Genomic DNA, 16,202 nt, shown 5'->3' on the forward strand with positions numbered 1-16,202 from the left:
AGTATAGCATATATTTTAATCTTATGTTATTTTAATACTACCATGCAAAAATAGTTTGAAACAATGCTTTTACACCTATAATAATATATTATAAACCTACCTACTTAGCTTTCTACCACTTCACCTTTATAAGGTACGATGAGAACCTTATAAAGTTTTAGGCTACCTTCTGCTTGCCCACAACTGCTGAACTAAAACATTTCGCTTTTCGATGCCTTGTCTTAGTTCAGCAGCTGTGCTGCTAGTTGATTCTTGAGAAGTTACAGTTGGGTAATCATTCCCATATTCTGCTGTATTCTCATCTTGGTCAAAATAAATCCTATTGATACACATGTTGTGTAAAACACAACAAGCATTAATTATTTTGGCTGCTACATCAGGATGATAATGTAGAACCCTATGCCCGATTAAGCACCGCCACCTGTTTTTGAGGACACCAATGGTACGTTCTACGGTATTCCGTGCAGTGCAGTGTAACTTGGTGTAATATTCCTCAGGGGACCCTTGATGAGCATCTACAATAGGTGTCATCATGTATTCCCTCTGGGCATACCCGGAATCACCTGCAAAGTAAAATAAATTAAAATGTATTCACAATCAACAAAACTACAATCTCAGATTAACTATTTAAATAATTAACTTGCCTAGTAAAAATACAGTTTCCCCATTATTATTTAATTCAATTAAATGTTGTTTCACAGGATGCTGATTCCAGACGAAACTATCATGTGATGCTCCTCCAAATGAAGCGTCTACTGACAGTATTCTTAAGTCTGAATCAGCTATCTGAAAATATATAAAACAAAGATATTTAACTAATTTCATAAGCAATGAATTACAATTCAGTAATAACCAAAAATATTGACTAACAATCATAACATTTCTTGAATGAAAATGTTTGCGATTAAAAAATCTCTCTTCATTTTCTGATGGTCTAATTATGGCTATATGAGTGCCATCAATGCATCCTATAACAGATGGTATACTGAATTTTTCAAAAAATCTGAAACAAGACATGTTACATAGTTACTGCTATTGTAAAATCAATGCACATTGAACATAAAACATTATTAAGTTCAATAAATGAGTTGGGTATTTCTCATTACCTACCTCAGTTTTACAGCATCTCTTTCACGACGAGTTTGAGGAAACTTGATCCATTTCCTTTGTATTAAGGGATGGTTAAGAGCTGCTGTTACCTCTCGAATAGAACGAGAAGTAGATTGCTGACTCATTAGGGTCCCATAACTGCCTCCAACTAGCCTTTGGTAACTCCCAGTAGCATAAAAGGACAATGCCACTAAAACCTATGAGAAATAAGTACTTATTAAGCTATTGATCTTGTAAACAAATGTCATGATAACATTGCTAGGTCATGCATCAAATGGAACTTATTTACTTACCTTATATTTTGGTAATAAATCACTTCTTCTCTTAGGGGATTGCATAAAAGGCTTTATGTTTTCGAATATTTCGTGAAACAAATCCTTGCTCACCCTATAATTGGCTTTAAACTCGTTTTCATTCATCGAAAACGCTTTCTCCGTATAACGCATCATCCGACGCTCATCTCGTCTTTGTTTCAGTTGTTTTTTATGGGAATTTAACGAAACACTGTACATTACCGCTAATCGTGCCATATTAAACACTTTTTATCGAAAGAAAACCACGTAAAACACAAAACAATTTCTTAAAAGTTACTCTTTAGTAATTGGAAAAATCACAATCAACAATCAATCCCACCGTAATATTGGCGCAATAAGCAGCTGTCAAAATAAACTCAAGAGTACCGTTTAGCGCCCAATCCGATTTCAATTAGTTCCCCATAATGAACACGCAATTTCAAACCAATGTGGCGCTGGCATCGAACTCAAGAGTGCGAAACGTCACAATTCCAATGTCGACCGATCGGAATTGAAATCAAGAGTAAGCCCCCAGACGGTCGCATTTTAGTTGTCAGCATCGATTTTCTGCGGGATGATAAGCCAGAACTCTGTATTCAAGTACACCCCGCGTGCACGACCGTTATCCCTCGGGATCATTAATTGCGCCGACGAATAGGGGACGCACAATGGGGCCGGGGGTTGTTTAAATGTAAACGAAAACACAGACGAGACTGCATGTAAATATTTTGTTGAGAATTGTAAGATGCAATTATGGCAAACGAATGCAAGAATTATGATGTTGCAGCGAGCAATAATAGCTACATAATTCAGTCGAATAAATGCAGACATTAAACATTCCTGTTTTCATTTCAGCAATAAGATTTTATCATAATAATGTCATTAAATCATATTGAAACACATTTTATTCCTTACAGAGAAAGTCTAGCCATTAGGCATGGTCTGAACGTCAAGTGACTCACGAGATGACTCACGTCTTGAGGTTTTTGTATTCGATACTGACCGTATATGGTGACTTTACTACACTGTCATTGAATTGAGATTCCGATAAAAGTTTTCTAGAAATGGTACGTCGTTCTAGATTTATTATAGGCCATTATTGCAACTAGCTCGTATTCCAAGTAACAGATGCTTTTAAACCAACGAGTCTATTTGAGCAGTTGTAAAATAAGTTCAATATAGCGAGTATCTGAACTCCGAAAGATGAAAATACGACTTCTTTGGTTCAATTCAATGCTTCACTGAATGTCAGCCATCAGATTAAATCGATACTCGCAGAACACTAGTACTGCGGCCATACAATTGTATTTTTCAATACAAACAAATACAAAGTCAAAGGTGTTAGTCACCATTACAAATAATACACGGTTATGACTAACGTTCTTTCAAAATTGACTCAGGCATTAGTTACTTTCTGTTTTCCATGCGATTAACATATTACTCATGCAGATATTTAATGAGATATTTTTCGAGTTGAAAAAAGATTTTTCTTGTTACTACACACTTATTTCGGTATGTTAAAAATAATATATCAGACATCTACATATTCAAAAGTATTTACGTACGAGTCTTTGTAACGGTCTATCTATCGGTAAATCACGATCCCGATGTGATACCTACTCAGATCATAAATGCAAGTAAAAATTACATTCATATTTGATATTTATTAATGATTAAAATTATGTAATTGTACTTAATAATTCGATTTACGTGACTATTAAAATGTTTTAGGCATAAAAAGGTCGACACCTAGCGAGTAATACTAAAAATCAATGCAGGGTGCAATATTGACGTATTTTAAGTGTTAGACAGAGATGGAACACCTCTTACTCCCCTTCAAACATGGGAACGCGAGATACATACAAACTGAGGAGAGGGTGAATCTTAAAAATCTCGATTGTGCAAAGTCATAAGGTGTATGTAATTTCCATGTTCAAATAGCATTGGTGATAACAATGTGCTTATAATAATAACAAAGAATGTTTGTTACATATGCATTCCTATGTTGATAAGATTGAAATGAAGTTTAGTACTGTCTTCTAATGATTACTGTAAGATTTCGTGGGTATTGACAGACAAGAGGCCATGGGCACCTATGAAATTTATGACTATTATTAGGGACTTGTATACTTCAAAACTTCCCTACATGGGAAGAGGCACAGGCCTGCATACAGATGCAGCAGAGGGATTTTTATAGGCTGGTATTATAGTATACTATAGAATAAGTTGTAAATGGACGGACAACAACAAATCCAGTTCATTTTAAGACAATTACAGTTAACTTGTAAGTTAAAAGTACTTTGTTACAGACTGACTTTAATTAATCAAAGGGTAGCTAATGGAAGTAATATTTGACAAACTAATTAGTGAAGTCATAAAGTAATTACTAAAGAGCTTATCATGAACAAGTGATGTCTCAGTCTGATCCAAGGAATGACAAAGATGGCTAGGTATTATGTATGCAAGTTTTGTGTGTAGTTTAAATGCAGCTGGTAGTTTTAACTACAATACTTCTACTAAACATTGCTTATGTTATTGGATAGAATTAATAGAAATCATAGCTGTAAGTTAATGAAGTCCTTAGACTTAGGAGGTTTGTTATCTTTAACTAGTATAATAAGTTTTATTAGGCATGAAAATGTATAATAATATGTTCTATAACACAGTAAAAAGGGTGTGGTCAGGGTTAAAGTGACTTTTTACAAATCATAGCTGAAAATTCCAAGTAATTATTAAAAGAGTTTAATGACCATCACACAAAAAGCCTTCTGAGATTCAAGCTTTATGAATAGAGTTATTTTTTGCTCATATGTGTAGTAGTAGTCACAAGTTTATGTTTTAACTGTAAAAATTCATTAGCATTTTATTTATTGCCTGCCAGTTATACTTTTTGAATTTATAAGTTTATTGCTCTGTGTATTACTTAAGTTTGGTTAGATTAAGGAATTAAGAACGACTTCAGTTATAATAATTTGAAGGTAAATTAATTAGTTGCCACTAGTTTTGAGCTCAAAGCTGATTTTTCCTGTGCTTTGAGGATGTTAATGGGTAAATCTTTACAAGGAAGTTGTAAAGTACTTAAATATTGTGTTACTAATAACTTAATTATAGAATGTGATCATTTTTTTGAAATTCCTTATTGATAGACAATTTAGTAGGGTTTTAAAGATAATGATTCAACTGTTTCAGGCTTTGCAATGTACGATTTGCAACAGGAAAATTACTAATGATAACAAAATTAATCTTATAATACAGTCATATCTACAACTGGGATTGGCGTGATGCCATCTTATTGGACCTTATTCACTCGGCATACAGATCATTTTAACACGTCGCAGGTGCTTGTCAAATATGTCTTTGATACTGCTAGGTTTTAGTCAATAGATTTAACGAAATGACCTTGACATAGCTCGGCCAATACCCCCGAGACTTTTAATACCGACATTTGACCGGTTGCGGTATTCAGACGCGCCTATTCACCCCAAAATAGACACGGTATGTATGTGACAGGCACTGCCGATCACTACGCCTTATATGGTCAAACGCAAGTGCGATTGCGCGACGATGCATTCCCTGAAAAGTTCGTTGCCCCCGGCATGCTACATTCGACTGATAACTCATCTAACCACCAGATCTTGCTCTACAGACTCTAAATACCATACATCACCGCATACGGCACTCTTGACTCGTCAAAAAAGGCGTTGCAGGAATAACCTTTCAAGCGTACGTGAAATCCAATACCGGCTTATCGAGTAGCTAAGTTCACTCGTCACCTAGCCGCAGCCAGACATGTCTGCGGCCATAAAATCAAAAACACAACACGTGGCATAAAATCACTGAACGGTGACAACGATTTTTACGAAAAGGCGTGCAAACTCTGCGGTGAGTTGTGCGAAATATGGCGGCACCGGTCACTCAAGAACAAATTTACGTGAAATTGCGGCGTCGAGTCTCGTAATTTACCACTCTCGAAATGGAAAAACACAACGCGGTCGTGATACACTGGAATTTATTATCTTCACTTACCATTTTTCGATGTTAAACACGTAAAATTTTAACCACTAACTTCACCGACACCACGCCAATGGCGACCGGAACGACACTGTTCGGAATGTTGGCTAACCGTTTTTTACGACAGCCAATGAGCGCATGCGTCAAACTGATTGACGGAAACAACACACTGACTATTTATATTATGGACAAATTCTCACAAATTAGCACCAACTAAGTACATATAAATTTCACTTTTGTTTTATTTTATTTTATGGATTTATATCTATTTAAATTAATTATTAAATACGGTCTTCGTAAAGCGGTAGCAGAGTGCCAACTTTCAGAAAATAATACTAGCAACTGTGCTGCGCTACGCGATTATAATAACTGTTCTCAGAAATAAAATGTTGTTGAGTATAATATAATACCCTACTTCACCGTGGCTAAGATTAGATACTAGAAAACGTGACAGTTTATTTTGCAAAAGATAAAAATAATTTAATACAATCAACTTGAAAAGTGAGTCACAGATGACGATAGCGTTTCCACCAATCAGAATTAAGTATTCAACAAATGCCCATATACGGACCGGCGGAAACAGTCGCAAAATCGCAAATGGATTTTAAATTGTCGCGCGTTATTGTTATTTCATGTTGTTATCAAATTATTTTAAGTTTGATACTATGATTTACATACTTATGGGGATTTATTAGACAGGTTTTCTGTGGAAATCTATGAATAATGTACGTCCATACGTAGATGACTAGCGATTTTTCAGTATAACTTTGAATGACTTTTCAATAGATAAGTACGATGTTTACTTGTTTTGCACTTTTCGCCTTATATGGTTGTGAAATAAATTCGAACACTCACGTATTATCTCAATTATCTTTACTTACTGAGAATGATAATGTTGCTGACTGAGTACTTGTCTACATTTACCTGAAGCAAAACTAAACGCAATTTTAGTGTATAATTTAGAATTCTACCTTTACATTAATGTGGCAATAAAAGGCATTCCTCTAGTTACATTTAAATTCAGTACGATTGAAATAATTTATTCTGTCTTTGCGCAGAACCCAGTCAAAAACTTTTAAAACATTGTTGATTTAGTAGTTTAGTTTAGACACTTAGGTAGGATTTGGAAGGCTTGGTTTTAAACAATAAATTAGGGAGGTAGGGTTATTAATAAATTTAACACGAAATTTTGGAAAACTTAAATTATATTTTTAATTACAAAATAGCAACATTACATCTGTTTTTATACTAAAAGTATAGATAATATCATCTTCACTGCATAATCACTGCTTTTTATCTTAATGATGCAGGGATTTCTTCGATTTGTTTTGCAGACAAGGATATTATGTTGCTTTATCTTATGTCACTAAAGGTGCTTAGCCATGTCTTAGCCCCTTGAAATACGAGGCAATTCAAGTCTCCGATACTCGATGTCCTTAGTTTTCAATGACGAATTGAAGGAACTAAATGAAACCGCTTATTTTATAAACCGCAAACAAGGCATACAGGGATGAAAACTAGGTTAGAAAAGAAAAAAATCTTAAATATATAATTTCAAATAATAAACAATTATTTTTGTTTTTGTCTAAACAGTAAAAACTGTCAGAGATAAAATGCTTGCTTGAGATAATGCTTTTGTGACGTAGCGTCTTCGCAATCTTTGTCACAAAGTGACGTCACGCGTAAGTTCCGTTTACTGTTATTTTAACTTTTTCTTTTAATTTATTTGAAAAAAAAAACTACTCCTGCAGTAAGGAATTTAATCCTTGTATCACGGCCCACGAGAGGTTTCACAAACATACAAATCACATGCAAAAAGACACCCAGACTTAGAACAAGCATTCGTGGATCACACATGCTTGTCCTACCCGGGTGTCGCACCCGCTATACGACGCACACAGTGGGTTTGGCGTGGTGATCTCAACCACTGGCCTATCCGTGCAGTCAACAACCATGTGGCAAAAGAAAAAATACGTATGCAGTATCATTAATTAAAGTACCTGACGGACTTACGAAAAATTACATCATCCCTTTATATTTTAGAAAGTTTTGTCTATAAGAAGTTTTGTTTGAAGTATATTCATATATTATGTTAATTAAAGTTTATCCAAAAACTGCCTTGGCTAAAACGATCAATAGCTAACATAAAACCTATATGATTGTAACTCTCTTGAAAACTAAAGTCATCAGTAGTTACGTCACAGATTTTTATTGCCCCTCATACAAATAAAGTCAACTTAAGAATTCCCCATATACTTGTGATATCTCTTATACATAACATACAGATTACTCATAGTCATTTGACCTACGTAGCCGACCAGACCTCGTTTTAAGAAGGCCATAGCATAAGTGCTGTCACAAGCTTGAATGAGGAAGGCTACAGAATTTTCTAGATGTTGGCGAACCATCTTGGTCGGTGCGTTCCGTTCTAGGGATGTGCAGATATCAGCTACAGTGTATGCTGCTATTCTTGATACGTGCTTCTTGCGTTTACTTATTGATTGGGTTAATCTGGAAAATTAAGTGGTTTTTTAAATATATTTATTTCGTAAGGTTATTGAAGTAATGCAATCATTATAATGAGTAGAAATATAAATGGACAGAAGGTATTTTTTGTTTATTCTACATTAAGTTATTATAAGGTATTATCGCTTTTATTATTAAATCAAATTTCTTATTTCCTTATTCTAAGCAAAGTTAATTGTCTAGTTGGGAAGCTAGTCATGAAGCGAAAGTAATAATGTATCTAAAGCAAAAAGTTGCTAAGACAATAATGCCGAGCAACTTTTTGGTGTTAATGTTCATTAGTGAAAAATGTAATAGGCCTATTGTGATGCCGATTAATATAAATGGTAAATAAACTTACTTTTCAATAGAATGTGCGATTTCAGCTAGTTTCTCCTCGACTTTCCTATCAATATGCGCGTGAGTCGATGATCGTTCACACAGCGACGTTATCAGTGCTCGATAGCACTGCATATAACATGGCCACCTGGAAAAAATACGAAATATCAATACGTATATTAAGTTGGGGTGACTTGGGGGAAGCATTCCTACAGCAGTGCCCCGCGAGTTGATGGATTGATTTATTTTTTTTAACTATTAAATTAAAAATAACGGACTGACTGTACTTTAAATAACTTTCATATGAAACGTAAAAAAGCAAAGGAGGAAAGATTCTAAAATTCTGATAACCTAAAGAGGTTTTAGAAGTGAGCACTGTTGTACTTACGAATGAAATAATTGTCTTTTTTATGAGTCTTTCATTAATATTCCTATTATTTACTACTTGTGCTCTTTGGTACGTAAGTTTTAATTTCCGTTTCCTAAGACAATCTTGCTTTTTTTTTATACAGTGATTCATTCTTTCTTCCATAGCTTTACTAAAAAGTAGACAACATACCTGTCCTCCAAGACCTCTTCTCTTGCCAGCAGTAGATTATTCAACACAGTGACACAACCCTCGTACAACTTGAAGAACGACTCCCAGGATATATCGCACCTGACTTGGTTCTTACTGCCTAGTATGAAATGAACAAGATGCTGTACCTCAAACGTTATGTCCACGAATTGATAGTCGAGGGATATCTGAAAATAAGAAAAAATAAAAGATGAGTTATGATTAAAAAGTTGGAGTAGATGAGTTGTAGAGTGGAGAACTCGAACTTTACGAATTGGCAAACGCTGTGTAGGATGCACATAATAGGGACGATGACAATTTTTTTTTTAGTTTTTCTGGAAAATGAAAAAATACGTGTCTTATACTTTTCAATTATCTAACTGAGGGACTAATGAGATTTTTTCTTTTTATACCCAGTCGTCATCCCCTATGATAGCCCGATGGATGGATTATATTATTATCTTATGATGATATTAATAGGATAGTCTGATAGTCGGATAGTCGAGAGGTTGAGGTCTGTGGGAGTCGTTTAAAAAAAATATGATGATAGATTATTATATTTTTACCCCTATTATAATAATGACTTCTCTTTTGCCCGCTTTGTGGGACTTTAGCGTGGTGTACATTTCTTAGGTCAGTGGGCTAAAGCGATTTAGATTTAGCCATTAGGACAGATAGGTTTTTCGTTGTATACACATACTTTGGCTACATTGATTAAAGAAAACCATTTGTGTTTTTTATATATTTGAATTCTGTTTGTTAAACATACCTTTTTAGCCGCCAAAAGAATTTCCGAAAGCGAATCCAAATCCAATCTAATAATTTCACAAATCGAATCTTCAACTTTAACAACCTTCACAACTTCATCTTCGGTGGTAATTTCAATATTTATTTTGGCAACACTGTCTTCAAACTCAAAGTGTTGTCTCATCCAATTCCTTAAATTCTTACATGTGCGGTACATTAATTTTGACATGGCAACACATTTCGGACCGACGATGTTAGCTTTAAGGCATTGAGCCCAAAGGTATTTAAATACTCTTCTTGATTTAATATCTGGAGTTGTTGATTCTTTTTGTGTTGGTTTCTGTAATTACAATACACGAAGAGTTATTATTCAATTTCGCATGTACTTAATTTTCGATATCGATAATTAAAGTTAATCGATAGTTAAAGACAAGAAAGTCTAAACTCTTTAGGACAAAACTTGGAACAAAAACAAACTGACAAAACTGATTGGAATTGTGAATGTACTTAATATTGCTATCCCACAACCCTAAAAAACCTACTTCAAACATGATTCAAGAAAATACCAATATACACTATTCAATAAAGAAATGCTTAGATAGGTACTTCTTGACAGTCATTGCATTGAATATTTAGGTACCTTTAAAACCACCAAATGATTCAAATCCCCCACAATATTAGTCACATAGCAGTCAACAGAAGCCAACTCGCAGACAAACTTCAACGCCGTAGCCAATTCTTCTAAACAAGGACCACTCATCACTTTCTTATCTTCTTCCAGAATTATCCTAGATTTTATACTCTTCCATATTTGTGTAAATAATTTGTCTTTCTCTTGAAATATTGGATGGGTTTCTAGTTTCTTGAAACGTCGTAATATAACGTTTAAGAGTTGAATTGATGATTCTATGTATGAGGGTTTCGATTCTGCATTTTCAATGGTTTTAATCTGAAATTATATGAATTTTGGGTTAATAAACCAGGATAAATTGCCAACCCGCAGTGAACTAGTGTGGTGATCAATGCTGAAACCTTCCTTATATGTATAGGAAGAGGCCTTTGTTCAATAGTGGGACGTATATGGGCTGTTATTACTTATATATATTTTAAGTTAGGATAATTTAGTTATCAACTTTCCGAGGCTTGTGCCAAGGTATGTTGACACGGGCGTTTAATGTTATTTACTTCTAACGGAGATACACATTATTATGCAGCTGTGGAGTTCGCTGCGCCGTTCCTTTTCCACAGCTAAAGAACTTAAGCGGTGTAGAGTGGGCGAATCACGGAACTGTTTGTGTAATCAATGCCCAGGAGTTTCTGGGTAATTGTGACTTGGGCTCAATAGTCGCGGTTGGATCTACCTACTTATTTAACGAGAAGTTAGGATAAGATCACGCTAGTAAATACATTAAAAATCATACTTACAGCATTCTGAACGAAAAATTCCAACCCGGATAATAAACAATCATAATTCTTCATCTCTTCAGCATCCGTAGCTTCACAGTACCTCGTCAGTATTAACGAATAAGCTACCATCGCGTTCAGTGTGGCCACATTATTGTCACTTTCTACCACACTGTCATCAGTATTGACAGTCTCATTTTTTGAAAACGTATTACTGTCAAAATTGATATTTTTGAAAGATTCTAATAAAGCGATGTACAGTTTTTCTTGTAAATCTGCTAATATAGATCTGAAAGCACTTGCAGTGATTGCTTTCTTCTGTTTTACTATGGATGGCAGAATTAGACAAGTAATTTGGAACACTGGGATATTAAATGATTCTATATTGGATATATTCTTCTTTTTCTTTACAAGTTTTTCTACTATATTCTTTACTTGATCACTGTCGATTCTGACTTTCTTTACAGCCAATTCTAGAAGACTTTTTATTATAATTAATGTATTCGGTGTTTTTATCTTCAATGTGAGCAGATCTAGTAAAGTGGTGTCTTTGAAATTGAAAATATTGTCGGCAGGGAATATTTGATATAAGTCAGGCCGTTGGAAACTTAGTTCGTAAATACTTTGCAACACATAATCGATGTTCCGTTTCAATTTCTTTGCATTAGTGCAATTTTTGATTACCAGCATAACGAAAATTGCTACCAATTGGTAGTTTTCTTCTAAGTAGTAGATAGGTAACTGTTTGAATATATTCACGCAGCTTTTCAAAGTGTCTTGTGAATCTGATTTTAATGTTATTTGATTAAAATAATCTACTATTTTCCTTTCTTTTGCGAAGGTAATCATATTAAAGTCTGATTTTCCGAACATTTTACTCAAAGAGTCATCATTTTCGAAGCATTTCGCTGCAGACTTAGCAGTTTCTAGCACCAATGCGTTTATCAAATCTTTGTTATTGGCTATAGCTTCAAGCTGTAGTGTATTATCATTGGAATCGTTGAGGCAGAGTTTGACCAAACATTTGGCTAACTCCTTAGTATGTGATTTGTCTAAATCTGAGAACAATATTTTGCAGAAATACGCCTGTTGAAGAAGACTTGGATTTGTGGTTATTTGTTTGATCAAATGTGTTTTTGTTGGTGTTATTGTGGTAGAGTTATCTTGTTGGTTTCGTGTTGATAGTAGCTGAAGTGCCATTGTTTTTGCTAAGAGTAAGTTGTCCTGAAAATGTAAATACAATCTTTATTTTTGTCATTATGCACACAATTTAACGTGATAAATGTCAGAAGATTCTTTTTTAGCTTCAGTTTAATTATAATTATTTAAGAAAGATGCAAAGTTGAATAATTTATTTCACGCAGCTAGGAGTCACAATAACAATGTAGCACAAAAAAAATGTTGCGCAATCTGCACTAAAACCCAGTATACTTAATTAACTTAATGGGCATTCAAGAACAAATAAATCTCAAAAAGAACTTACCAACAACAGAACAGCCTCATCATCCACAATTTTCGCCGCTAACGCGATCCATTGCTTGCTATTCAAACACGGCAATAATACGCTCAGATCAAAAAGCTCCGATGTATCGATATCCTCTGGTATTTCTACTTTCACGTTACTGTATTTGATGTTGAGGAGTTTTAGTTGGGCAAAGCTTTGGCATAGCTTGAGGAAAGATATTACTAGTGGCGGGTTCTGTAAATAATAAAGTTATTTTATAAGCAAAATGTTAACTACTTACTATTCACTATGTACTATAACATTTTAGTACGATTGGAAGTCATACTTGTTCATCTTTCTCGAAATATGAACAAGTATGCCTGAACAAGTATAACAACATAGAAAAATTTACTTTTTGATCAACCCCGTAAATTTTAACGTCTAGCAAAAGTTTCAACTTTTATGCAGTTGATGTGTGTAAGGTAATGCTATAATAAAGCCTTAACCTTTATATATTAAAGGTTAACGCTAAAGGCTTCGAATAACGCCCTTTTTAAGATCCATTTAGAACTATGAGCAAAATGTATGAAGAAAACAGTTTTTCAGTCAACAAACTAAAGAAAATCTTGCAAACTTACATAACTGAGTTTCAAAACACACATCCCGAATTTATTCAAGCAGTCCTCTTCGAACTTTTTGTACATATTCCAGAATTCTTCAGCCACGTTCATAGGTACCGTGTGATCTGCCATTTTGTTAAACTGCAGGAAGGAAGACAAGATGGCCGACAATACTTCTGTTAGAACTATGATTGAGGGACCTGGAAAATTGGAAATAAAATTAAATGAATAAGTATTTTATTGAAAAAAAATCTAAAATAGTCGACAAATACTCTCTTTATCGACTACCTTAGATGTCTATCGATTTTTTTAGATGTTCTGTTTGAGATCCAAGACCTACAATATATTGGTATTGGTCCAACTCTAACTCACCTAATTATTTCAAAAGACAATTTTAACACAATGCATACTTACTCACGAATCCTTCTTCCAACATCATTAAGCAATAAACTTCTAGATCTTTCTGTAACAGCTCTAGAAGCTCCTTATTCTGCCTAAACATCAGATCAGAGGTCAGCTTCCCATATAAATTAACACATTCTTGAGGCAACAAATCTGAACCAGTTATTATTTTACTCTCACTTTTCTCACAATCCAAACCGTTTGATTTCGCCTCTTTAGCCTTCTGTATCAGTTCAAATTGCTCAGTGTTGCCTGCCTCCAAAATATTCTTTACTGATGGTAGAATTTGGTTAAAGAATAGAGTACCTCTGCTCAATTTGAAGAGTATTTCGAGTAAACAATTCATGGTGTCTACATAAGTTTCCATTGTACTGGTACTGCTTTTCTTAGCCGTCATAATTGATGGTAGAATTGAGTTGATTTGATTTTCTATCAACACTGGGTCGAGTTTTAAAGCCGTTTTAATAATTTGCAAAGTTGTTTTGTCCAGTTTTCCTTCAAGTTTTAACTGACCCATCATGACAACTTGGAGAAAAGAAGTGAAGTTCTTTTTTGTTTCCACTTTTGGTATCTTCTCACCAAATGTGTCAGTTAATCTGACATTAATATCAATTTCGTTCTTTACTAAGACTTCTAGCATATTAAGGAAAAGATTCCTTTTGTGTTTTGCATCACCATCCAATATAGGTGGTAAAGACATGGCAGGGATGATAAAATCTTGTTCCATTTGTAAGACACTGGATACCATTACATAAAAAGCGAAAACAATCTGATTTTCCTTTTGAAACGAACTGACAAAGACATCAATAAAGTTATGAAGGAATTTTGTGTCTGCATCAGAACGGTTCTTCGGAAACTCAAAGAACGTATTCATGATTTTGATTACGGACTGAATATTATCACCCTTTTCAGCTATCAATTCTTCTATATTATCTTTACGTATCAAAGTTTGCAGAAAACTAATGAAGAACGATTTTTTATTGATCGGGAACAATATACTCTGGCAAACGTCAACGGCATTTTTACGGCACTCGGTATTTAAGAAACCGAATATAGTTTCAATGTTTTCCCCATGCAACAACTTGATAATAAACTCTAGTTTTTTTTTAGAATCTTTGTAATACTTTATGAAGTTATTAAGAATTCTTTGACAAGCTTGTGTGTTTGTTTCATCATTACGTAGAAATTGTAGTAGTGTTATCGTAATAGTTAAATAGTTGTCAATTTGTAGACTTAGCTGTGAATATATTTTAGGGTTCTCTAGAAATGATAAGATGTATTGTATGTCATTTGTTTGTAGTGCATTCCTTTGTATATATTGAGATACAATCTGTAATAAATAAAATGCGAGTTGAAAATTATATTCAAAGTAAAACAAACATTAATTCAAAGTATACATTAAAACTGGTGTGATGTTCTAGTTAGGGTAGGTAAGTTAATCAATAAAAAATTATAGCATGCTGATTTTTTGACTTATTGAAAAACTAATGTAAACTACATAAAGAAAAAAGTTATTTAGGACAAGACTATGAACTCAATTAGTATTACTTTATTTTTTAAACTTTATCCTTTTAATAAGATACTAGTATAGGTATCTTGATACTAGTATGCTAGTATGGGACCTTGGGTTCAGAATAGTTTTAATTTTAAAACTTGGGCTTAATCTATACTAATATATAAAGCTGAAGAGTTTGTTTGTTTGAACGCGCTAATCTCAGGAACTACTGGTCCAAATTGAAAAATTCTTTTTGTGTTGAATAGACCATTCATCGAGGAAGGTTTTAGTCTATATACCATCACTTCTAACCTCGTAGACGAAGTCGCGGGCAACAGCTAGTCTGTAATAAACATATTACAAAAATAAAAACAATGACATACATACCTGTATCAGTTTACTTTTCAGTTCGCTAGTCAAGTCATCAACAGCAGACAGCCAATTCAGAACATTTTTTAAATCATCACTATTTAGTCTGTTCTTCTCGGTCAAGGCATGAAGCCATTCTGCCACAATCCTCTCTTTAGGAGCGGTGGGGAAGTGGTGGGATTGCACCACATTCTTAGCGAGGCACAGGCGTTTGGGTAAAGGTGTTTTATCATCGTCCAAGCGACGTTTCAATTCTGTAGAAAAAAAGTTTAATTTACAATTCAGAGTAAAGGTCTAAATTAAAAGAGCACAAAAATCCATTCCAAGTTTGAATAAAAGCCTAAATTCTCTCATTACCACACAGCTCGCAGATTTACTACACCATAGCTATGAGTTGCGTGATAAATTTTAATGATTGGTGCGAAAATATAGTGAAATATGTAGAAGCATTTAAAACTTGGGGGTCAAATAGCTTACTTTCATCGATTTTTGCCTTCCTTTGCATATGAAATATCAGTTATCAACGTTAAAATAATAAGTTTATGGAATTACAATGCGTTTTGAGGTTATGTTTAAAATATTACTCCAATACTTTAAAACGGATAAAAACTTACCATTCAATGGATTTAGCGACATATTTTAAAGGTTATTATTTATTGCATTAACTGCTTTGAAGACTATATTTTATATTTCACTCGAAATTAAATAAACAAGCAGTACGAGTTTTACATGCTGTATTGTTGTTATTAAGCGTTTTGATGTTGCTTGTGTTTGACATTTAAGTATTCAGGATTTGTGGTGTTCAAGTCTGTTCAGAAATCATGTACAATAAGTATTTCTCTTCGTTAAAACAATGTTATTTTTATACAATTTAATAAAATAGTAGTAATACTTGAATTAATTAAGT

At 33.9% G+C, this 16,202-nt stretch overlaps 3 protein-coding genes across 5 annotated transcripts in view; all 3 read right to left on the bottom strand.

Moving 5' to 3' along the window:
- The window catches only part of LOC113505085 (cofilin/actin-depolymerizing factor homolog), a 20,372-nt gene extending 14,587 nt beyond the window's left edge, over positions 1-5,785 (bottom strand). Inside the window, exon 1 of the mRNA XM_026887599.1 lies at positions 5,430-5,785. Within this exon, the coding sequence (XP_026743400.1) occupies positions 5,430-5,432 (3 nt within the window). The 5' untranslated portion in view covers positions 5,433-5,785. The remainder of the gene's footprint in view (positions 1-5,429) is intronic.
- Positions 20-5,421, bottom strand: LOC113505080 (putative nuclease HARBI1). Of its 3 annotated transcripts, XM_026887592.1 has the most exons (5): positions 1,404-5,421; positions 1,111-1,307; positions 871-1,003; positions 645-786; positions 20-563 (listed from the first exon to the last, which is right to left on the bottom strand). In XM_026887592.1, exons 1-5 carry the CDS (start codon positions 1,638-1,640, stop codon positions 163-165), a joined length of 1,110 nt encoding a protein of 369 aa, XP_026743393.1. In that variant the 5' UTR covers positions 1,641-5,421; the 3' UTR covers positions 20-162. The 3 variants fall into 3 exon arrangements, 2 of the variants coding, with proteins under 2 accessions (XP_026743393.1, XP_026743392.1); XM_026887591.1 differs by having other exon boundaries at positions 645-1,003; XR_003401599.1 differs by lacking the exons at positions 20-563; positions 871-1,003 and having other exon boundaries at positions 765-786; positions 1,111-5,421.
- A 1,419-nt stretch (positions 5,786-7,204) lies between the features above and the next one.
- Positions 7,205-16,061, bottom strand: LOC113505076. The gene is made up of 11 exons (XM_026887585.1): positions 15,910-16,061; positions 15,314-15,549; positions 13,444-14,761; positions 13,048-13,229; positions 12,449-12,664; positions 10,987-12,189; positions 10,202-10,510; positions 9,584-9,901; positions 8,818-9,002; positions 8,281-8,406; positions 7,205-7,925 (listed from the first exon to the last, which is right to left on the bottom strand). The coding sequence occupies exons 1-11, from the start codon at positions 15,929-15,931 to the stop codon at positions 7,652-7,654; spliced, it is 4,389 nt and encodes a 1,462-aa protein (XP_026743386.1). The 5' UTR covers positions 15,932-16,061; the 3' UTR covers positions 7,205-7,651.
- Positions 16,062-16,202: the final 141 nt, after the last annotated feature.

Source organism: Trichoplusia ni, chromosome 24 (genome assembly GCF_003590095.1).
Source record: "Trichoplusia ni isolate ovarian cell line Hi5 chromosome 24, tn1, whole genome shotgun sequence".
NCBI lineage: Eukaryota > Metazoa > Arthropoda > Insecta > Lepidoptera > Noctuidae > Trichoplusia > Trichoplusia ni.

Bases quoted from the DNA above. Each gene is read 5' to 3' on its own strand.
- LOC113505080 (XM_026887591.1), bottom strand. From the start codon at position 1,640: ATGGCACGATTAGCGGTAATGTACAGTGTTTCGTTAAATTCCCATAAA. The intron at 1,004-1,110 runs GTAGGTAATGAG...GTCTTGTTTCAG, and splicing joins AGAGATGCTGTAAAACTGAG to ATTTTTTGAAAAATTCAGTA. The intron at 564-644 runs GCAAGTTAATTA...TTTACTTTGCAG, and splicing joins GGAAACTGTATTTTTACTAG to GTGATTCCGGGTATGCCCAG.
- LOC113505076 (XM_026887585.1), bottom strand. From the start codon at position 15,931: ATGTCGCTAAATCCATTGAATG. The intron at 12,190-12,448 runs GTAAGTTCTTTT...TTACATTTTCAG, and splicing joins ATGAGGCTGTTCTGTTGTTG to GACAACTTACTCTTAGCAAA. The intron at 7,926-8,280 runs GTAAGTTTATTT...TTAATTTTCCAG, and splicing joins ATCGCACATTCTATTGAAAA to ATTAACCCAATCAATAAGTA.